Genomic DNA, 24656 nt, shown 5'->3' on the forward strand with positions numbered 1-24656 from the left:
ATAATGGCAGGTCAGTTTTACCATTTAGTGAACCTAGCAAAAAAGCCAAATAATAAACAAGTGTGGGATTGCACTTTTTTTTTTTTTTACAATTTCAGCGTACTTGGATTTTTTTCCCCCCTTTTTGAGTGCAAGATATGGTGTAGTTCAAAAGTACAACTTGTCCCGCAAAAAACAAGCCCTCCCGTGACCATATTGACAGAAAAGTAAAAAAAAGTTATGGCTCTGGGAAGAAGGGGAGCGAAAAACAAACGCAAAACTGAAAAAGGGCTCCGCCATGAAGGGGTTAAAAAAAATTGTCCCCACTGCCAGTGAGCTGTATGTGGTGGGGGGCTTAAGTGTTGATCAGATCGTTATATGAAGACGTCTCATTCCTTTGTGTGTGTGAGGATGACGTATTGGGCCACACAACCGTGCACACAATGGCAGGACCACCACTTTTTCTTTTCAAATTGGGGACAGGTGCTAGGTTCTGCCTCCAGCCGGGCTCCTGCCGAAAACCTGTGGTTTTTCTGATTAGTCAAGGTGGATTTCCAGGGAAGTCAGAGGAAGGGGAGGGGAGAGGGCTGGGGAGTCAGTCATTGCAGCCCCGTTCAGCACCAGAGCCGTCCTCCGCTGCAAACCGTGCCATCACCACTCCTCCAGTATCTTCATATGAAGGAAAAAGTTGGCTTTGTTTAGATCATGTTTGTAAAGGTGGTCTTTGGTTTTGATGCCTTGATTTTGTGCGACACCCCTGTACATATACAGTATGGGAGTATTACATTCTTGAAGCGGCCTTGCACTAAGCTTCTCGAGCGCTCATTCGGCGTCCGGCCTCTCTCCTCAGCTATGCCGAGTGTTCATGCATTTTTTATGGGGAGAGGGGACTAAATGCCTCCATACACATTAGACGAAAGTCGACTGAACCCAGCAATGTCAATGAACTCAGCCGAAAGTCGTGTGTGTGTGTGTATGTATGCGTATATAATAATATAGGGTCCTCTGACTCCACCAGAATAGATGATGCCAGGAAAAATTCAGATCCATCATGTCTGATTTTGCGCTGCAGATATTTTCGTTCTCTGCAAGCAGCTCCCCTAGCAAGTGCTCCTGTGTACGGAGCATTCAGGAGAGACCGCTGTCCAACTAACGATCTGCTGAGCCAACGGACGACAAGTATGTATTGTGTGTAGGGCCAAGAAGTCATTGCAAGATCCCTCCAGTCACTGCAACACCCCTTCAGTCACTGCAAGATCCCTCTGTCAGCGGCTTATATCCCCAGAGAACAAAAGGATCTGGTGTTTGAATTCAGACTTCCCTCCATTATCTTCTTGATATCATCTGTCAGGGAGAGTCAGGAAGCCCCCATACACATAAGACAGTTGACTGGACCTGCCAAAATTGGTGAGTTCGTCTAATCAAACCATCTGTAAAGACAGAAGTTTAACCCCTCCCCCCCCCATTCACTTTAGATAGTAGTTGACAGCTAAACGATGGCTTGGCTGATCATTCCACCAGCAGCTATTTCTCCCGACTTTACCATACCAAGCGCTCTTGTGTTCTCTTCAAGAGAGCTGCTGCCAGACTCCTTTTGCGGTGGATTATCGCGCCAAGAACAAAAGGATCGGCAGTCCGAAATCAGCCATGTTGCATTCTTATCTACCCCAATATCATCTCTTGGAGGAAGTGTCGGGGACACCCATGCACCATGCAAACACGTCAATATTGACAGTTTCGGCCAACATTAGTCTAATGTGTATGTGGGCCAGAAACAAAGTCTCCATGCGCACGGTGGCCACTCTTCATGTGAGTTACAGCACATTATGAATGAATGCTTTGATGTAATGGGAAACTCTAATGTTGGACTGTTCCGAGGGAATAAAAATGAATATCTGGCAAGTGACCATTATCCCTGACGACAGGTTCATATGCATAACCCCCAACATTTTGAAAATGGGGGAAGATGGGGGGGATGATCTTTGCACCATATCATAAATTTACTATTAAATACTGTTGAATTATTTTAGGCCAGCTAATCCCAGATTATAAGATATTTAGAATTTGTGGACAGCAGTAGAGAGGTACATTATATATGATAGATTTTAACGGGTATATGTAACAGATATTTTTGGTTGATGGGGGTCTAACCTCTGAGACCCCCACCAGTACGAAGCATGAAAGGATCTTGACACTAATTTTGTGCTTCATAGTTTTTTTTTTCCCTAAACAGTCTTTATGGGAAAGGGTTGTGAACATGTTCTGTGAAATGTGCAGGGAGGTAGAGGAGATGAACTGGGTTATTCACCGATAGTCCATGGTATGACCCGCTGTTAGTCTTTAGTTACCTTTATTTATATTCCTGCTTGAGATTATACAGCGATGACTGATTGGAAGCGTTCTCTATATTTCTTTGTCTCGGTCTATTAAATATTTCTCATGTAGTGCATGTTATGAATGCTTACTGGAGTTTTGGTGCTTCATAACATTTTTCAATATTAATTTAAGTTTTCTTTGTCTCATATATTTAGAAAAAAATGTTTTTGATCATCTTATATTGCATTTCTTGTATTCTGCATAGATGTGTACTTACCATTTTCTTATCACCGCAGGTACTCAAAATGAGGACCATAATTGAAGAGGATCGTCATCTTCTCTGCTGAACAAGGAACCATAACTGTGTTTCTGTTGACCAAAGTGTCATGCAGGAGACTCTATGATGGATACCACCCAAACGAGCTACACAGGACAGATTTTTATCAAGAACTTATCTTGTCATGGACGACCTCAAAAGAGAGGGACAGGAAACCAAGACTTAAGAAAATCATACCAACTGCGTGGACACCTCTCACCAAATATGAATGAGAAGACATGTACTGTTGTTCTCACTCGGCTGGAAGATGTAACGGGGTCCCGCATTATTGAAAGTCAGGGCAGGAAATCCTCGAATATCTCTTGTTGGGTAGATGAATTTGGAACTCTAAAAGTTCACACTGGGCTTCCCTCAGAACCTAGAAGAATGGGTTCAAAAGGACAACTTTTCCCAGGGGCATCTACTGGAGACAGTTCAATAAAGGAGTTGCCAGAACCTCGAAAGAGAAGATTAGCTTCTCTCAACGCCGAGGCAGTGAATAATTTACTTTTTGAGAGGGATGATGGTTGTTCTTCCAGGAAACTTAATAAAGATTTAAGCAAAGTTGTCGAAAACCGCAAATCAATTGTGGACTGGACTTCTTTAAAAAAGCTGGATGACCACCCGTCCAGCAAAAAAAGCAAGCAGAGATGCATAGCCCAACATAGGTCAACTTCAGACGACGTGTTTGACGACCGCATCAAGAGAGAAGCTAGCGAAGTGTCTTATCCTCCTGCGCCAAAGAGGTTGGCGAGTTTAAATGCCGTGGCATTCCTGAAGCTTAACAATGAGAAAGGTCATGCACTGAGACAAAGGAGCAAGTCGAATGGGGACAGTGGACGTTCTTCTGTCAATACTTGCTCGAAATCCAAACTGAAGATAACAAAATCTCACAAAAAGAACTGCATAAAACCTAAAAAAGACTACCTTCATCAGAAAACAGAGGACTACCGTGGTTGGCGTGGAGGATCGGACATTGGATTTTTACAACCGGAACGTCAAGCGTTGACAAAATGTTTGGGTAAAGTGGAGGGTGTTCACGTGGAACAGTCTTCCAAAAAACACAATGGCTCCGGACCTTTGTACCACAGACTGCCTTTAATGGGAGGGCAGGCTTCTATGAAGCCAGAGTATGGACGACCGGGCGAAAAGTCTCCCACTCCCAAGCAAGACTTCCAGCAGCCTTCATTTCCAGTACAACAGCTTCATCATTTGCCGGTTCCAGGAAGCCACACAGATTGCATCTGTGACTGTGACTCCTCAAATCAAGCTTCTCTAGATGGAAGCTACATTTCTTATGGCCAAAGTGGATTACAACGTAATGGATACTCACATTACTCCTTGTATCCAAAGGACGAAGCGTTTTCACAGCCAGAGCACTGTGAGGAACTCTTAGCTTCACAGAGCTCTTTACATCCTAGTGCAATGTGTGAGCATCTTCCTTGGTGCAGTTCTCGCTACGCCTACGGAGAAGACACCGGCACAAATACAGATAGTCTTTGTGGACTGATAAGGCTGCCACTTGGCAGGGTTAGCACTCACATGGGACCTAGTACCTATCCATATAAAAAGCCTTTAACACCAGGTATGTTCATAAAGTCTAAAAATAAAAGCTGAAAGTTATATTTCTACTGAATTAGTTGATGAGCGGAAATCTTCACCGCCCCACTTACGGGAATGTGTGCTACTGTTTTGTTCTGTCGTCCTCCTAATGTAATGTCATATCTTAGTAATACTCTGTCGCGAGATGCCGCTATAATGTATAGTGTGGAGTCAGCCAAGTCCCTGATCTGTAAGTTATTGTTTTTGCTCTGGTCCCAGTAGATCTGTTTCCAGCATTTGCTCCGTGTTCCTCTTTTGCGCTGTCCTCCCTTGTATAAGGCTTTCCCATTGACTATAAAGGTGCGGTTCCACAAAGGTTAGGACTGAAAAAGTGTAAAAGTTTTTATAGGTCTCTTCTCTATAGGAAAGAGAATGGAATATGCGGACACTGAGAACTTGTCGCTTAGGAAAAACCCTTTCTTCGGTAATTGCCAAGATTTGGCCACCTCCTCTACAGTGCAGATAGACGCGATCTGTAGAGCTGCCATTTTTGGAGCAGATGGCTGTCAGTCAGCAATGCTATGTTATATTTGCAGCTTCCAAGATTTCACATATTCCCCAGTTCACAAGTCTGCGTAGTGTACTAGCGTGGGAACTAGAGTCCATTATGGGCAGACTTCTCCTGCAAATTCCAGTGATCAGGCCATGGAAGAAGCCATCACAGTATACGGCCAGCTCATGTCTATCCGTCCAAGGATTTACCGCCACATTTTGTTTTTTCATACATGCGGTTTAAGAGCTGTAAACTCTTTTCTCATTCAGTTACTCATGTCATTTTTGCCGCTTTTTTGGTGACACACGGGGCTCCCTTCTATGTCATTGTTGTATTCTTTTTTTTTTGGGGTGGGCTAATATTGGTGGAAATATGCAGGAAATAAGTGTCTTTTTTCCCATTTATTTATTCTGACAACTAAAACACTGTACATTTAAAAATGTGTTCCCCATTTGGTAACAAATGTATTTAAATATGGGAGACGTTATTTGTTTTTGGGGGGTTTTACGGGGCGGCGGCTAGTTACAGCTATTTGGATTGACGGTGGCATTTTAAAAAAAAAAAATTTTACCTGTTTTTTTTTTTTTTATTTGAATTATTTTTCATTTATTTTACATATGGATATAAAAGACTTTTGGGGGGCATTTTAAATATTGAAATATTTTTTTTATTTCCCTTGTAACTGGGGCTGGAATATTATCCCCAGTTACAGGGGAAATTCCGCCTCCTGATTGCATAGCAGTGCTGTGTGCGTCACCCATGACCCAGCAGCCCCGGCTCCCTCACTATACCGTGATCACATGACCGCTGTGTATGGCGGACGAAGCGCTGTCAGCACCTTCTGTTACTGCGTACACATCATTTTAGTGCTGTGTATGTAGCAATGGAGAAGACCATACGGTTATATTCCATCTCTGCCTTCTCCATGGAGACTCTGGCTCTCGCAGCTACTTGATCACATGTAGCGGTGATGCTATACAATGGCATTTTAGAACACCACTGCAGAGTGGGAGCCGGACCGACTGGATGCTTAAAATCTATGGGCAGCAGAAGGTGTGACAATCATAAATGAGTGTCCGTTCTTCCACATAAGTTATCTAAAGGATCACTAAACCTGGAAATGAAGCTTGAAATTTAACAAGAAATGGAGTTTAGTTTGTCAGTTTTGTGATCCAGTAGTCAGTCATGTAGAAATCCTGCTTAAAACAAGTGTATGCCCCTCTAATCATTTCCACCTTCAATGGGTAACCGGCTAAAGCTCCAGCCCCAATCCATAGGGAGAGGGTTAGTGATGTTTTGTCCTAGTGCGGACAGTGAAGAGGGGGAGGCTCCTGCTGCAGCCAGTTGTCTTTCCGGAAGAGGAGGGACGTGGCTGTTTTCTGGGGACATGCATATTTTTTTTTTCTATTTCTCAGCTTTAATTGTAAGATAGAACAACTTAGTTTTCTCCTTTTTAAGTCTAAGGGATCATTTTTTGCCATATTGTATATTTTTGGACTTACAATGTTGTTTTTTTTTCTTAGCAATAAAATTGTGGGAGCTATCTGAAGTCAGCCCTCTCCTTACCACTTCCTTTGCCAGATCACTGAGAGAACTATGTTGGAATCATAGCCACACAGTTTCCTCTAGCCCCTATGGTCTATGTCAGGGGCGCACTCCCATGTCCACTGAGCACTGATATGTTGGTGCAGTATATGACACGATCATGTGACTGTCATTGTTTTTAGGGACACTACCATAAATCATTAAAGGTAATAGACCCCTCTGCTTCCATGGACCACGAGGCGATATTTTAATTTGTTCTACCGTATGTACTCAAGTATAAGCCGAGACCCCTAATTTTGCCACAAAAACTGGGAAAACTTACTCGAGTATAAGCCTAGGGTGGAAAATGCAGCAGCTACTGGTAAATTTCAAACATAAAAATAGATACCAATAAAAGTAAAATTGATTGAGACATCAGTAGGTTACGGTAAGTGTTTTTGAATATCCATATTAAATCAGGAGCCCCATATAATGCTCCATATAGTTCATGATGGGCCCCATCAGATGCTCCATACAAAATATGCCCCATATAATGCTGCATAAAAGGTTAATGATGGCCCCATGAGATGCTCCATATTAAAATATGCCCCATATAATGTTGCATAAAAGGTTAATGATGACCCCATAAGATGCTCCATATTAAAATATGCCCCATATAATGCTGCATAAAAGGTTAATGATGGCCCCATAAGATGCTCCATAGAATATTATGCCCCATATAATGCTGCACAAATGTTGATGGCTCAATAAGATGCTCCATAGATTATGCCCCATATAATGCTGCACAAGGTTGATGGCTCAATAAGATGCTCCATAGATTATGCCCCATATAATGCTGCACAAGGTTGATGGCTCAATAAGATGCTCTATAGATTATGCCCCGTATAATGCTGCATAAAGGTTGATGGCCCCATAAGATGCTCCATAGATTATGCCCCATATGCTGCTGCCATTTAAAAAAAAAATGACATGCTCACCTCTCGTCGCTCAGTCCCCTGGCGCTTGCGATATTCACCTGTCCCCGTTCCACCGCCGCGCACCGCTCTATCTTCCGGCTCTCTACAGTGACTATTCAGGCAGGGGGCACGCACTAAACACATCATCGTGCCCTCTGACCTGATCGTCACAGCCAGAGGATGCGGAAGACGGTGCCCGGCGGTGGAACGGGGACAGGTAAATATTTCACGGCTCACCCTCCCGTCATACTCGCCCCCTCCCTGCTTCTCTGATGTAATGGTCACTGGGGCCGGCAGCTTGTTCCTGTGTTCAGCGGTCACATGGTACCGCTCATTAAAGTAATGAATATGCGCTCCATCCCTATGGGAGTGGAGTCGTGTCCATATTCATTACTTTAATGAGCGGTACCACGTGACCGCTGAACACAGGAACCAGCTGCCGGCACCAGAGACAATCTGAGAAGCAGGGACCGTGCTGGGAGCAGGTGAGTATGATGTGACAGCCACTGCTCCCCCGCCGACCCCCTGGGACAACGACTCGAGTATAAGCCGAGAGGTGCACTTTCAGCCTAAAAAATGGGCTGAAAATCTCGGCTTATACTCGAGTATATACGGTATTTTTTTGTTGTTGCTAAAACCTTTGATGCATCTTCTAGTCCACAAACAATACAATACTTAGGTTTTTTGTGTGTACTTTTTTATGTTCGTTTTTTTTTTTTTAACAGGGGAATTCCAAATAAATAAATTGAGATCAGAAAAATGGGTCATGAGTGATCATAGGTAACGCCAGATTATAGTGGGTTTTTCACCACATAGGAAGTGTAGGAGTCCATCTGCAACTGAGATACTAAAATAAGTATGGAGAGAGAGAGTGGACCTCTGAAAAGCTGGAGGAGGAGGGTCTGGAGGGCCAACTTTAACCCCTTAACCCCCGGAGCTTTATTTGGTTTTGCGTTTTTATTTTTCGCTCACCTCCTTCCCAGAGCCATATCTTTTTTATTTTCCTTCACAATGGCCATGTGAGGGCTTATTTTTTGCAGGACGAGTTGTACTTTTGAATACCATTGGTTTTACAATGTCGTGTACTAGAAAACGGGAAAGAAATTCCAAGTGCGGTGAAATTACAAAAAAAGTGCAATCCCACACTTGTTTTTTGTTTGGCTTTTTTACTAGGTTCACCAAATGCTAAAACTGATCCGATATTATGATTCTCCAGGTCATTACGAGTTCATAGACACCAAACATGTCTGGGTTCTTTTTTTATCTAAGTGGTGAAAACAATGCCGAACTTTGCTAAAAAAAAATGCGCCATTTTCCGATACCCGTAGCGTCTCCATTTTTCGTGATCTGGGGTCAGATGAGGGCTTATTTTTTTTGTGTGCCGAGCTGACATTTTTAGTGATACCATTTTGGTGCAGATATGTTCTTTTGATCACCCGTTATTGCATTTTAATGCAATATCGTGGCGACAAAAAAACATAATTCTGGTGTTTTGAATTTTTTTTTATGGCTACACCGTTTAGCGATCAGGTTAATCCTTTTTTTTTTAATTGATCGGGTGATTCTGAATGCAGCGATACCAAATATGTGTCGGTTTGATATTTTTTTATTGTTTTATTTTGAATGGGGCGAAAGGGGGGTGATTTGAATTTTAATAATAATTATTTATTTTTTTCATATTTTTAAAAACAATTTTTTTTTTAACTTTTGGCATGCTTCAATTGCCTCCATGGGGGACTAGAAGCTGGCACAACTGCCTCTGCTACATAGAGGTAATGTTCAGATCGCTCCTATGTAGTAGAATTACAGCATTGCTATGAGCGCTGACCACAGGGTGGCGCTCATAGTAATCTGGCATCAACAACCATAGAGATCTCAAGGAGACCTCTGGTTGTCATGCCGACACACCGATGACTCCCAATCACATGATGGGGGTCACCGGTGCGCGCATTTCTGTCCGGAAGCGCTTGCTAAATGCCGCTGTCAGAGTTTGACAGCGGCATTTAACTAGTTAATAGGCGCAGGCGGATCGTGATTCCGCCCGCGCCTTTTGCGGGCACATGACAGCTGTTCAAAACAGCTGACCTGTCCCGACTTTGATGCCGGCTCACCACCGGAGCCCGCATCAAAGTGGAGGATACTGCCAGCTGACTTATTATTCCGTCCGATGGCAGAGAGGGGTTAAAGTGAGTATGGCTTAGAAAAATGACTAAACTGCAGCAGAGATCCATTTTTCAAAGTGCAGCAGTTAAAGAGAATTTAATGGAATTTATAGGTCATGGTTATTAGAAAATAGGCGCTATCTATCAGATTTTGGTCCATGCCAGTTCTGAATTTATGGAGATGGTTATTGTCACCGACAGACCCTCCTGTTACGATGACATGGCCATGTGGCTCGCCAAAAAAGATTAATGTACTGATGCTGGTTGCCAGGAGTACGTCCATGGACAATATATGAACTCACAAAATTGTAGTGCAAATGGTCTGCACAAAGAACATAACAAAACTGCACAGGTCTCCTAGATCAAAAGGGGGCAGTTTTTGCTGTTAATTATTCCCGTTGCTCCCCTGACGTTTTTTCTTGTTTTATATTTTTTCAAATCCCCCACACAGTTCTGGAGATATGGGCCTTTTTATTTGGTGCTGATTCTTATGGTCTTTTTCAATGGGGTGTGGCTCAAAGGGTAATTATGCACAGCAACCTTAAGACACGCCCCAGGGGATCTGTCAGCCATGCTCCTCTTCATAAAGACCGTATAAACCTCTGGAACCGTTTGGTGGATTTTTAGAAAACAAAAAATGGATTTCTCAGGGGAGCGGGGGGAATAAAAAGTGGGCAAAACCTGCTTACGTTTGACCCACCGTCAAGTCTTCTTTAAAGAAACCCTCCTCCTCCCATAAAAGTTTTTATACTGTTAATATATTGCAATCATCAGATTATACAGCACTGTGTACTTACAATTGCTCATTTTACCTTTCTACCCAGTTATTTCTTTGCTTTTCCATTAGGTCCATGACATCATGCAATTAAAAATTGAATATCTGAATCCTTCTAAGCTCTATGTAGAAACAGGAGGTCAATTTTCTATGCATGGCTCGTGAGTCGCTGCAAAAGTCCCTAGTAGGGGGAGGAGGGAACATCTGGGTCAGGAGGTGAAGAGGGGAATGATAAATGCAGGGACAAGAAACTTCCTGTTTCTATATAGAGCAGAGAAAAGAGAATAAGTAACTGGGTAGAAAGGAAAAATTAGCAATTGTAAGTACACAGTGCTGTATAATGAGTGCAATATAGTAAGAAGAGAAAACTTTCATGGGAGGAGGGGGGCTTCTTTACTAGGAAATCCGGAAGGATCATAAGATTGGGGTGGTCTTCTGGAGAGGTTTCACTGTATGTTTGTACATTTACTGCAGGTACGATTGCTTTGCCTAGTATATACTAAAGTAAAATATAGACTATGGTATATATTAAAGTACAATTATACTATATTACGTGAGTGACAAAATTAGAAATAATTTCAGTAATGGAGTTTGCCATGGCAACCAGAGTGTTTACACCTATCTGAGTTAAAATGTTGAATATTCCCAGAGACGGCCCCTTTCAGGATGCAACGGGTCCTGCTCCTGGCCGCCATGACATCCAGCTGCTTTTTTCCAGGGTAATCTGGCCCAAGGAATCTGGTAACGAAGACTACTTGAGTCTGCCATACCGGGAGCTGCTTGTACAAAGGGCTCTCCATAGTGGAGTGGAGCAGGGAGCTGCCTCTTTATGATGTCCATATGCCTTAATTAATCTGCTAATTATTTTAGAAGGAGGATAAGGGGAAATGCCAAGTGTTACATTTTCAAATAAATGATTAGAACGGTGGTTATTTTTTTTATTTTTCTTGATGTTTTTGCCCGATGTCTACAGGGCAGTAAAATTATAGTAGTGAGTAACTAGTTGGCCCGTGCGAAATTTTCGCATATTGGTTGTCGGGGGCGCAGGCAATTTCAGGAAAATCAAGCTGGTCAAATGTAAATGTATTTAATGAGATGATGAACACAGAGAGGTATGTGTCTCACGGATGGATATACACACACATATATATATATATATATATATATATATATATAATGCCTACAAGTAGTATTCAACCCCCTGCAGATTTAGCAGGTTTAATAAGATGCAAATAAGTTAGAGCCTTCAAACTTCAAACAAGAGCAGGATATATTAACAGATGCATAAATCTTACAAACCAAAAAGTTTTGTTGCTCAGTTAAATTTTTATAAATTTTAAACATAAAAGTGGGTCAATTATTATTCAACCCCTAGGTTTAATATTTTGTGGAATAACCTTTGGTTGCAATTACAGCTACTAATCGTCTTTTATAAGACCTGATCAGGCCGGCACAGGTCTCTGGAGTTATCTTGGCCCACTCCTCCATGCAGATCTTCTCCAAGTTATCAAGGTTCTTTGGGTGTCTCATGCGGACTTTAATCTTGAGCTCCTTCCACAAGTTTTCAATTGGGTTAAGGTCAGGAGACTGACTAGGCCACTGCAACACCTTGATTTTTTGCCTCTTGAACCAGGCCTTGGTTTTCTTGGCTGTGTGCTTTGGGTCGTTGTCTTGTTGGAAGATGAAATGACGACCCATCTTAAGATCCTTGATGGAGGAGCGGAGGTTCTTGGCCAAAATCTCCAGGTAGGCCGTGCTATCCATCTTCCCATGGATGCGGACCAGATGGCCAGGCCCCTTGGCTGAGAAACAGCCCCACAGCATGATCCTGCCACCACCATGCTTGACTGTAGGGATGGTATTCTTGGGGTCGTATGCAGTGCCATCCAGTCTCCAAACGTCATGTGTGTGGTTGGCACCAAAGATCTCGATCTTGGTCTCATCAGACCAGAGAACCTTGAACCAGTCAGTCTCAGAGTCCTCCAAGTGATCATGAGCAAACTGTAGACGAGCCTTGACATGACGCTTTGAAAGTAAAGGTACTTTACGGGCTCGTCTGGAACGGAGACTATTGCGGTGGAGTACGTTACTTATGGTATTGACTGAAACCAATGTCCCCACTGCCATGAGATCTTCCCGGAGCTCCTTCCTTGTTGTCCTTGGGTTAGCCTTGACTCTTCGGACAAGCCTGGCCTCGGCACGGGAGGAAACTTTCAAAGGCTGTCCAGGCCGTGGAAGGCTAACAGTAGTTTCATAAGCCTTCCACTTCCGGATGATGCTCCCAACAGTGGAGACAGGTAGGCCCAACTCCTTGGAAAGGGTTTTGTACCCCTTGCCAGCCTTGTGACCCTCCACGATCTTGTCTCTGATGGCCTTGGAATGCTCCTTTGTCTTTCCCATGTTGACCATGTATGAGTGCTGTTCACAAGTTTGGGGAGGGTCTTAAATAGTCAGAAAAGGCTGGAAAAAGAGATAATTAATCCAAACATGTGAAGCTCATTGTTCTTTGTGCCTGAACTACTTCTTAATACTTTAGGGGAACCAAACAGAATTCTGGTGGGTTGAGGGGTTGAATAATAAATGACCCCCTGAAAAGACTTTTCACAATTTAAAAAAAAAATAAACAAAGAAATAACATTCTTTTTTGCTGCAGTGCATGTCACACTTCCAGGCTGATCTACAGTCCAAATGTCAGAATGCCAAGTTAATTCCAAATGTGTAAACCTGCTAAATCTGCAGGGGGTTGAACACTACTTGTAGGCACTGTGTGTGTATATATATATATATATATATATATATATATATATATATATATATATATATATATATATATATATATATATATATATACAGTGGGGCAAAAAAGTATTTAGTCAGTCAGCAATAGTGCAAGTTCCACCACTTAAAAAGATGAGAGGCGTCTGTAATTTACATCATGGGTAGACCTCAACTATGGGAGACAAACTGAGAAAAAAAATCCAGAAAATCACATTGTCTGTTTTTTTAACATTTTATTTGCATATTATGGTGGAAAATAAGTATTTGGTCAGAACCAAAATTTCATCTCAATACTTTGTAATATATCCTTTGTTGGCAATGACAGAGGTCAAACGTTTTCTGTAAGTCTTCACAAGGTTGCCACACACTGTTGTTGGTATGTTGGCCCATTCCTCCATGCAGATCTCCTCTAGAGCAGTGATGTTTTTGGCTTTTCGCTTGGCAACACGGACTTTCAACTCCCTCCAAAGGTTTTCTATAGGGTTGAGATCTGGAGACTGGCTAGGCCATTCCAGGACCTTGAAATGCTTCTTACGAAGCCACTCCTTCGTTGCCCTGGCGGTGTGCTTTGGATCATTGTCATGTTGAAAGACCCAGCCACGTTTCATCTTCAATGCCCTTGCTGATGGAAGGAGGTTTGCACTCAAAATCTCACGATACATGGCCCCATTCATTCTTTCATGTACCCGGATCAGTTGTCCTGGCCCCTTTGCAGAGAAACAGCCCCAAAGCATGATGTTTCCACCACCATGCTTTACAGTAGGTATGGTGTTTGATGGATGCAACTTAGTATTCTTTTTCCTCCAAACACGACAAGTTGTGTTTCTACCAAACAGTTCCAGTTTGGTTTCATCAGACCATAGGACATTCTTCCAAAACTCCTCTGGATCATCCAAATGCTCTCTAGCAAACTTCAGACGGACCCGGACATGTACTGGCTTAAGCAGTGGGACACGTCTGGCACTGCTGGATCTGAGTCCATGGTGGCGTAGTGTGTTACTTATGGTAGGCCTTGTTACATTGGTCCCAGCTCTCTGCAGTTCATTCACTAGGTCCCCCCGCGTGGTTCTGGGATTTTTGCTCACCGTTCTTGTGATCATTCTGACCCCACGGGGTGGGATTTTGCGTGGAGCCCCAGATCGAGGGAGATTATCAGTGGTCTTGTATGTCTTCCATTTTCCAATTATTGCTCCCACTGTTGATTTCTTCACTCCAAGCTGGTTGGCTATTGCAGATTCAGTCTTCCCAGCCTGGTGCAGGGCTACAGTTTTGTTTCTGGTGTCCTTTGACAGCTCTTTGGTCTTCACCATAGTGGAGTTTGGAGTCAGACTGTTTGAGGGTGTGCACAGGTGTCTTTTTATACTGATAAGTTTAAAAAGGTGCCATTACTACAGGTAATGAGTGGAGGAAAGAGGAGACTCTTAAATAAGAAGTTACAGGTCTGTGAGAGCCAGAAATCTTGATTGTTTGTTTCTGACCAAATACTTATTTTCCACCATAATATGCAAATAAAATGTTAAAAAAAACAGACAATGTGATTTTCTGGATTTTTTTTTCTCAGTTTGTCTCCCATAGTTGAGGTCTACCTATGATGTAAATTACAGACGCCTCTCATCTTTTTAAGTGGTGGAACTTGCACTATTGCTGACTGACTAAATACTTTTTTGCCCCACTGTATATATATATATATATATAGAAAAAAATTAAAAATTAGAACAGCATCATATCACCAAACTTGTGGTGGAAAGCTCTCCAAACCAATATTCCAATGGTTCCAATAATATACGAAAAAAGGAAAACAGCACTCAAAAAAAAAAAATTTGAAAAAATGGGCTTTAATGCCTGGATGGCGTGGCAACGTTTCGGATTTCCAATCCTTTTTCAAGCCACGCCGTCCAGGCATTAAAGCCCATTTTTTCTATTATTTTTTTTGTGTGCTGTTTTCCTTTTTTCGTATATAAAAAAAAAAAAATATATATATATATATTATACATTCTCTTGATGAGCTTCAAGAGGTAGTCGCCGGGATTGGTCTTCCAACAATCTTGAAGGAGTTCCCAGAGATGCTTAGCACTTGTTGGCCCTTTTGCCTTCTCTCTGCGGTCCAGCTCACCCCAAACCATCTCGATTGGGTTCAGGTCTGGTGACTGTGGAGGCCAGGTCATCTGGTGTAGCACCCCATCACTCTCCTTCTTGGTCAAATAGCCCTTACACAGCCTGGAGATGTGTTTGGGGTCATTGTCCTGTTGAAAAATAAATGATGGTCCAACTAAACGCAAACCGGATGGAATACCATGCCGCTACAAGATGCTGTGGTAGCCATGCTGGTTCAGTATGCCTTCAATTTTGAATAAATCCCCAACAGTGTCACCAGCAAAGCACCCCCACACCATCACACCTCCTCCTCCATGCTTCACGGTGGGAACCAGGCATGTAGAGTCCATCCGTTCACCTTTTCTGCGTCGCACAAAGACACGGTGGTTGGAACCAAAGATCTCAAATTTGGACTCATCAGACCAAAGCACAGATTTCCACTTTAACGAGTCATGCAATATGACTTCGGATAAAAGCTAAATCAGTAACTCAATTCGCAGACATACATACATACATGCATGCATACATACATACATACATACATACATATGTATGTAATAAATAAATATATATTCCCTGGAACTTTTCAACCTTTTCCCACATCCTGCTTTAATTTTTGGTGAAGAATCAACAACTAGTGGAACACAATTGTGAAGTTGAATGAAATTTATTGGTTATTTTAAATTTTTGTGGAAATTCAAATACTGAAAAATGGGGCGTGTAATATTATTCGGCCCCTTTAACTTAATACTTTGTTGCACCACCTTTTACTGTGATTACAGCTGCAAGTCGCTTGGGGTATGTCTCTGTCAGATTTGTACATCAAGAGACTGAAATTCTTGCCCATTAATCCTTGGCAAACAGCTCGAGCTCAGTGAGGTTTGATGGAGATCATTTGTGAACAGCAGTTTTCATCTCTTTCCACAGTTTCTCGATTGGATTGAGGTCTGGACTCTGACTTGGCCATTCTAACACCTGGATACATTTATTTGTGAACCATTCCATTGTAGATTTTTCTTTATGTTTGGGATCATTGTCTTGTTGGAAGACAAATCTCAGTCCCAGTCTCAGGTTTTTTGCAGACTCCCAACAGGTTTTCTTCAACAATGGTCCTGTGTTTGGCTCCATCCATCTGCCCATCAATTGTAACCATCTTCCCTGTCCTTGCTGAAGAAAAGCAGGTCCAAAGCATGATGCTGCCACCACCATGTTTGACAGTGGGATGGTGTGTTCAGGGTGATGAGCTGTGTTGCCTTTACGCCAAACATATCATTTGGCATTGTTGCCAAAAAGTTTGATTTTGGTTTCATCTGACCAGAGCACCTTCTTCCTCATGTTTGGTTTGTCTCCCAGGTGGCTTGTTCCAAACTTTAAACGACACTGTTTATGGATATCTTTGAGAAATGACTTTCTTCTTGCCACTCTTCCATAAAGGCCAGATTTATGCAGTGTACGACTGATTGTTGTCCTATGGACAGACTGTCCCACCTCAGCTGTAGATCTCTGCAGTTCATCCAGAGTGATCATGGGCCTCTTGGCTGCATCTCTGATCAGTCTTCCCCTTGTTTGAGATGAAAGTTTAGAGGGACGGCCGGGTGTTGGTAGATTTGCAGTGGTATGATACTCCTTCCATTTCAATATGATCGCTTACACAGTGCTCCTTGGGATGTTTAACGTTTTGGAAATCATTTTGTAGCCAAATGAAGCTTTAAACTTCTCCACAACAGTATCACGGACCTGCCTGTCGTGTTCCTTGGTCTTCATGATGCTCTCTGTGCTTCAAACAGAACCCTGAGACTATCACAGAGCAGGTACATTTATACGGAGACTTGATTACACACAGGTGGATTATATTTATAATCATTAGGCATTTAGGACAACATTGGATCCTATATATAGACTGATCAAAAAAATAAAGGGAACACTAAAATCCCACATTCTAGATATCACTGAATGAAATATTCCAGTTGTAAATCTTTATTCATTACATAGGGGAATGTGTTGAGAACAATAAAACCTAAAAGTGATCAATGTAGAACAACTAATATCCCACGGAGGTCTGGAGTTAGAATGATGCTCAAAATCACAGTGGAAAGTGAAGTTACAGGCTGACCCAACTTCAGTGGAAATGCCTCAAGACAAGGAAATTATGCTCAGTAGTGTGTGCGGCCTCCATGTGCCTGTATGACCTCCCTACAATGCCTGGGCATGCTCCTGATGAGGCGACGGATGGTCTCCTGAGGGATCTCCCACACCTGGACCAAAGCATCTGCCAACTCCTGGACAGTCTGTGGTGCAACGTGACGTTGGTGGATGGTGCGAGACATGATGTCCCAGATGTGTTCAATTGGATTCAGGTCTGGGGAACGGGCGGGCCAGTCCATAGCTTCAATGCCTTCATCTTGCAGGAACTGCTGACACACTCCAGTCACATGAAGTCTGGCATTGTCCTGCATTAGGAGGAACCCAGGGCCAACCGCACCAGCGTATGGTCTCACAAGGGGTCCGATGATCTCATCTCTGTACCTAATGGCAGTCAAGCTACCACTGGCGAGCACATGGAGGGCTGTGCGGCCCTCCAAAGAAATGCCACCCCACACCATTACTGACCCACTAACAAACCGGTCATGCTGAAGGATGTTGCAGGCAGCAGATCGCTCTCAACGGCATCTCCACATTCTGTCACGTCTGTCACATGTGCTCAGTGTGAATCTGCTTTCATCTGTGAAGCGCACAGGGCGTCAGTGGCGAATTTGCCAATCATGTTTTGTGGCAAATGCCAAACGTCCTGCACGGTGTTGGGCTGTGAGCACAACCCCCATCTGTGGATGTCGGGCACTCAGACCATCCTCATGGAGTCGGTTTCTAACCGTTTGTGCAGACACATGCACATTTGTGGCCTGCTGGAGGTAGTTTTGCAGGGCTATGTCAGTGCTCCTCCTGTTCCTCCTTGCACAAAGACTGAGGTAGCGGTCCTGCTGCTGGGTTGTTGTCCTCCTACGGCCCCCTCCACATCTCCTGGTGTACTGGCCTGTCTGATGGTAGCCCCTCTAGCCTCTGGACACTACGCTGACAGACACAGCAAACCTTCTTGCCACAGCTCGCATTGATGTGCCATCCTTGATGAGCTGCACTACCTGAGCCACTTGTGTGGGTTGTAGAGTCCGTCTCATGCTACCATGAGTGTGAAAGCACAACCAACATTCAAAAGTGACCAAAAATCAGCCAGAAAAGCATTGGTACTGAGATGTGGTATGTGGCCCCCACCTGCAGAACCACTCCTTTATTGAGGGTGTCTTGATAATTGCCAATAATTTCCATCTGTTGTCTATTCCAACAGCATGTGAAATTGATTGTCAAACAGTGTTGCTTCCTAAGTGGACAGTTTGATTTCACAGAAGCTTGATTACTTGGAGTTATATTCTGTTGTTTAAGTGTTCCCCTTTTTTTGAGCAGTGTATGTATGTATGTATGTATGTATGTATGTGTGTGTGTGTGTGTATGTGTGTGTGTGTGTGTGTGTATATATATATATATATATTCAGCAATGAAGGCAGCACTCCAAGTCCTCATGAAGGTAAAAATGTGTCTTTTATTGAACCCACATCTCTGTGCGACGTTTCGGCTCACACTGAGCCTTTCTCAAGACTTGAGAAAGGCTCAGTGGAAGCCGAAACGTCGCACAGAGATGTGGGTTCAATAAAAGACACATTTTTACCTTCATGAGGACTTGGAGTGCTGCCTTCATTTGCTGATTTTTGTATTTATGTGGGCAGATGAGTGGACCATTCTGCCCAGGAGGCCAGGCACCCACCGGTGAGCATTGTGCTGTTCCAATTTTTTACGATATAGATATATATATATATATATATATATATATATATATATATATATATATATATATATATATATATATATACATACACACACAGTCATGGCCAAAAGTATTGACACCCCTGCAATTCTCTCAGATAATACTCAGTTTCTTCCTGAAAATGATAATTCTTTGGTATTATTATCTTCATTTAATTTGTCTTAAATGAAAAAACACAAAAAAGAATGAAGCAAAACATTGATCATTTCACACAAAACTCCAAAAATGGGCCAGACAAAAGTATTGGCACCCTCAGCCTAATACTTGGTTGCACAACCTTTAGCCAAAATAACTGCAACCAACCGCTTCCAGTAACCATCAATGAGTTTCTTACAATGCTCTGCTGGAATTTTAGACCATTCTTCTTTGGCAAACTGCTCCAGGTCCCTGATACTTGAAGGGTGCCTTCTCCAAACAGCCATTTTTAGATCTCTCCACAGGAGTTCTATGGGATTCAGGGCTGGACTCATTGCTGGCCACCTTAGAAGTCTCCAGTGCTTTCTCTCAAACCATTTTCTAGTGCTTTTTGAAGTGTGTTTTGGGTCATTGTCCTGCTGGAAGACCCATGAACTCTGAGGGAGACCCAACTTTCTCACACAGGGCCCTACATTATGCTGCAAAATTTGTTGGTAGTCTTCAGACTTCATAATGCCATGCACACGGTCAAGCAGTCCAGTGCCAGAGGCAGCAAAGCAACCCCAAAACATCAGGGAACCTCCGCCATGTTTGACTGTAGGGACCGTGTTCTTTTCTTTGAATGCCTCTTTTTTTCTCCTGTAAACTGTTAGTGCCTTTACCCAAAAAGCTCTACTTTTGTTTCATCTGACCAGAGAACATTCTTCCAAAACGTTTTAGGCTTTTTCAGGTAAGTTTTGGCAAACTCCAGCCTGGCTTTTTTATGTCTCGGGGTAAGAAGTGGGGTCTTCCTGGGTCTCCTACCATACAGTCCCTTTTCATTCAGACGCCGACGGATAGTACGGGTTGACACTGTTGTACCCTCGGACTGCAGGGCAGCTTGAACTTGTTTGGATGTTAGTCTAGGTTCTTTATCCAACATCCGCACAATCTTGCGTTGAAATCTCTTGTCAATTTTTCTTTTCCATCCACATCTAGGGAGGATAGCCACAGGGCCATGGGCTTTAAACTTCTTGATGACACTGCGCACGGTAGACACAGGAACATTCAGGTCTTTGGAGATGGACTTGTAGCCTTGAGATTGCTCATGCTTCCTCACAATTTGGTTTCTCAAGTCCTCAGTTCTTTGGTCTTCTTTCTTTTCTCCATGCTCAATGTGGTACACACAAGGACACAGGACAGAGGTTGAGTCAACTTTAATCCATGTCAACTGGCTGCAAGTGTGATTTAGTCATTGCCAACACCTGTTAGGTGCCACAGGTAAGTTACAGGTGCTGATAATTACACAAATTAGAGAAGCATCACATGATTTTTCGAACAGTGCCAATACTTTTGTCCACTCCCTTTTTTATGTTTGGTGTGGAATTATATCCAATTTGGCTTTAGGACAATTCTTTTTGTGTTTTTTCATTTAAGGCAAATTAAATGAAGATAATACCAAAGAATTTGTGATTGCAATCATTTTCAGGAAGAAACTGAGTATTATCTGACAGAATTGCAGGGGTGTCAGTACTTTTGGCCATGACTGTGTATATATAGATAGATAGATATATATATCAATTACATGCCCATTTTGCAAGCCGGAAAGAAAATCTCGCCATACGGATGTCATACAGATGTCACACGGATGCTTACATGCAGAAAATCGCATCCTTGCACTGCACACAGATGACACATGGATCACTGTTCAGGGAACATTTCTGCGATTGTCGTCAGTGTAAAACGGACCGATTTTGTTTATACTGTATGTTGTGTGTGACTCCAGCCTAAAGGAGATCCTCCAACATTAAACATAATGGTATTTTACTTCCTGATCAGAAGGGGTCTTATTGTCAGGACCTTTTAAAGGGAACCTGTCACCCCGTTTTTTCAGATTGAGATAAAAATACTGTTAAATAGGGCCTGCGCTGTGCATTACAATAGTGTATTTTGTGTACCCTGATTCCCCACCTATGCTGCAAAATACATTACCAAAGTCGCCGTTTTCGCCTGTCAATCAGGCTGGTCAGGTCAGGTGGGCGTGGTGACATCGCTGTTTCTTCCCCAGCTTTCCGTTGGTGGCGTAGTGGTGGGCGCATGTCCAAGTGCCGAATCCACTGCACGCAGGTGAAGAAAAAGCGCGCGATCTGCGCTATTACCCTTGTCATTGGTGGGGGCGGCCATCTTCCTGAGGCCGCGCGTGCGCAGATAAAGATCGCGGCGGCCATTTTCCCAAAGTCGAGTTTGCATCTCGGCTTCAGGAAAATGGCCGCCGCGATCTCCATCTGCGCACGCGCGGCATTCCGCGGCCATTTTCCTGAAGCCCTGTGCAGCAGAGCACTCCATCTGCGCACGCGCGGCCTCTGGAAGATGGCCGCCCCCACCGATGACAAGGGTAATAGCGCAGATCGCGCGCTTTTTCTTCACCTGCGCGCAGTGGATTCGGCACTTGGACATGCGCACACCACTACGCCACCAACGGAAAGCTGGGGAAGAAACAGCGATGTCACCACGCCCACCTGACCTGACCAGCCTGATTGACAGGCGAAGACGGCGACTTTGGTAATGTATTTCGCAGCATAGGTGGGGAATCAGGGTACACTACATACACTATTGTAACGCACAGCGCAGGCCGTATTTAACAGTATTTTTATCTCAATCTGAAAAAACGGGGTGACAGGTTCCCTTTAAAAGAACAGGGGCAGCAGCATTTTTTTCCCCTCCACAGCAGCACTGCCATCTATCTGCAGTGTAGGGAAGTGCAACACAGCCCGATGTATGTGAAAGAAGCAGCTCCCTGTACAGCAGTGCCACTTTGACAGTAAAAATGATGGAGAATTGACCCCATAACTGAGCGTATTTACTCCATTGTATAATAATTGGGAATATCCCTTTAAAATAAAAAAGTAATATTTGCAGATTATTTAATAATACGGAAAATCTGATGGTTCAGAACCTAACCTGTCACTTTTAGGTTGCATTCATTTATATCTTCAGTTTTAAAGCTGAAGTCTTAAACAGGTAAAGTTTTACTTTTATTCTTCTTCCACATATGTAGCAAATATTTTGTGTACCTGCCTGAAATCGGCTGGGGAAGGAGTTCGGCAAGATGGAAAGCCCCCAAGGCAAATGTTAGGATTTTTTTCAGCTTTGTGGTATTGTGCTTTAGGGTAGTGTGGTGCCACCTGCAGGTCATTTTTCCTTACTGCAGTTTTATGAAAATTAATATTTAAAATGTATTTTGTGATAACATCGTGGATGTGTGGTTTGTTTTGCTATTTTCTTACTGACAAGTTTACCTTTGAAATGGTGTATCGTGTGTGTGTGTGTGTGGGTGCAGAATGAACGGAGATACAAAGGAATCACAGTAATAGTGTTTTGAAATAATGTAGAAGGATTTATTTTACAAGTGGATGTAAAGGACATGCTGAGCTAAAACTAGTCTGGCCAGTTTTCACACTTCTAACATGTTAAGATAAAGCCTAAACTATCTAGAAAAAAGTGCGTGTGTAACAACTCTGCTGGCATCACGGCATGGCCTCACATCTCTCACACAATCTTACCCACTGCTCCAGGTCATGATGTGGTTTCTGTTTCATGCCAGCTCCATGTTCTGTGTCTCTGCTCTCTGCATGCCTCATGGCTATGTGTATAGGGGGCCGGCGCCTGAACTCTCTGGTTCTTATAGGAATCGGGTGCATCTGTCCAATCAGTTCATGACCAATTATCAAGAGGCTTCCTGTATATAGTGCAGCTCCACCCTGTGCTCTGGGCCTGTGCAATGTGTTTGCTCAGTTAGTGTTTTGCTTCTGAGTTTGCCTGGCCTTGCTCTGTGTTGCTCCCTCTCTGGAGGCTTTTCTCTGTGCATTTGCCTTTATCTTTGTCCGCCCTCCAGGAGGCAGAATATCCTGGTCCCTGTGTCTTTGTCCTTGTGTCTTGTTCCATTGCCTTGTCTGTACTTGGTCTTGTCTCGGTCTCCTTGTGTGTGCCTTCCTTCCCTGCTGTGTCTTTCCTTGTGTTCTCGGTCTGCTTGCACTCCGCACTCTTGCGGCTCTGCCTGCTCTGCATCTTGGTGGCTTAGCCGCTGCTCCGCACTTCTGCGGTTCTGCTCCGTCTTGCTCTGCTCCGCTCCCGTTGCTGCAGAAACCTCTTGCTGCAATTCCTCTCTGCAATCCTTGCGGTTCCACTCTGCTTAGCTTCTGCAGTATCTCTTGCTGCAGCTTCTCTCCACATTCTTTGTGGCTCTGCTCAGCTTTTGTCGCTACGCTACCGCTTGCTGCTTTTCCATTCCTATCTGCAGTCTTTCATTCCTCTCCTGTGTGAACAGGTCCCTACCTGTTCCTCAACTATATATCCCTACCTGTTCCTTCATCTCACTCACAATTGGACTGCACTCGGGTGTCATCTGAGTGCAGCCTGATTCTAATATTTCATCAGCTAGTCCTGTGTTTCCTGCCGTCCTAGCCAGTCCTGTCTCCTGCCGTCCTAAGTCAGTTCTGTCTCCTGCCGTCCTAGCAAGCCCTGTGTTCTCTGCCGTGTCTCTGCCAGCCCTGTGTTCCAAACTACAAATCTGTACCTGCACGTCCAGTGTGAACAGGCCCTTACCTGTTCCTTCATATACCACATCAACCAGTCCTGTGTTCTCTGCCGTGCCTCCCAATCCTGTGTTCCTGCCAGTCCTGCCGTTCCTGCCCTGCCTTCCAGTCCTGTGTTCCTGCTGTCCTAGCCAGTCCTGTTTCCTGCCGTGTCTCTGCCAGCCCTGTGTTCTCTGCCGTGTCTCTGCCAGCCCTGTCTCAGCTGTGCCAGCCTACTCGTCTGTGTTCCAGCCGTGCTCTTCTGCCAGTCCTGCCTAATGCCCGCACCAATCCTGGTCTTCCTGTCTCCCAAGTGGGATCAGCAGCCACAGCCAGACACCACCCTGGAGTAGCACCTGGCAGCTGCCTGCTGCACAAGCCTGTCCTCACCATCAGAGGCTCCAGTGAAAACCCAGGCAGCTGTCATAGTCACGCCCCTTCCAGGGTAGTCTGGCTTGTGGCACAGTGGGGCCACAAAACCCCCGAGCTCACGCCCACCAGTCAGGGCGCGAGCGTAACAGTTTTGCACAGGCCATGGCCTCCGCTGTATCCCATGTCCTACCGCTCGCAGAGCATGATGAACTTTCTTTCTACCAGTGTGAGCAAGCTGAAGAATTTGTTCCGCGCTGTGTCGTTCCAATTGAGGAGACCTCGGGCCCAATCATAATTTCTAATGCCCTCTACGATCAACTTCGGGCCTATGAGGAGGAGCACGACCCAGCTGACCCACCTAGGTTCTATGGGAATCCAGAGGAATGCCAAAGCTTCCTGGAACAGTGCTTGCGCTACATTCTGCAGAATGCAGCTTGTTTTCCCTCTGACCAGATTAAGGTGGCCTACATCATGTCCTACCTAGCAGGAGATGCGTTATTATGGATTTGTCCCCTCTGGGAAGCAGGGGATCCTATCGTCATGAGTCTTGGGGCCTTCCTGGTGGCCTTCCGTAAAGTCTTTGACAAGCTTCGTCCTGCTGCTCCTGTGAAGTCTTCCCCATCTAGATCCGAGAGGCGCTCCAGACGGGCGAAACCCGTGAAGAAACCTCCACGTCAAGCCATGACTGTCTGTGATCCTCCAGTTC

General features: G+C 43.9%; 1 protein-coding gene across 2 annotated transcripts in view; it reads left to right on the forward strand.

The window, feature by feature from the left end:
- The window catches only part of BAHD1 (bromo adjacent homology domain containing 1), a 192355-nt gene that overhangs the window by 151550 nt on the left and 16149 nt on the right, over window positions 1–24656 (forward strand). For both annotated transcript variants that reach the window (XM_069729644.1, XM_069729653.1), the window contains exon 2: window positions 2592–4196. In XM_069729644.1, coding sequence (XP_069585745.1) covers window positions 2696–4196 — 1501 coding nt within the window. In that variant the 5' untranslated portion in view covers window positions 2592–2695. The remainder of the gene's footprint in view (window positions 1–2591; window positions 4197–24656) is intronic.

The sequence above is a fragment of the Ranitomeya imitator genome, chromosome 1, assembly GCF_032444005.1.
Source record: "Ranitomeya imitator isolate aRanImi1 chromosome 1, aRanImi1.pri, whole genome shotgun sequence".
Classification (NCBI taxonomy): Eukaryota; Metazoa; Chordata; class Amphibia; order Anura; family Dendrobatidae; genus Ranitomeya; species Ranitomeya imitator.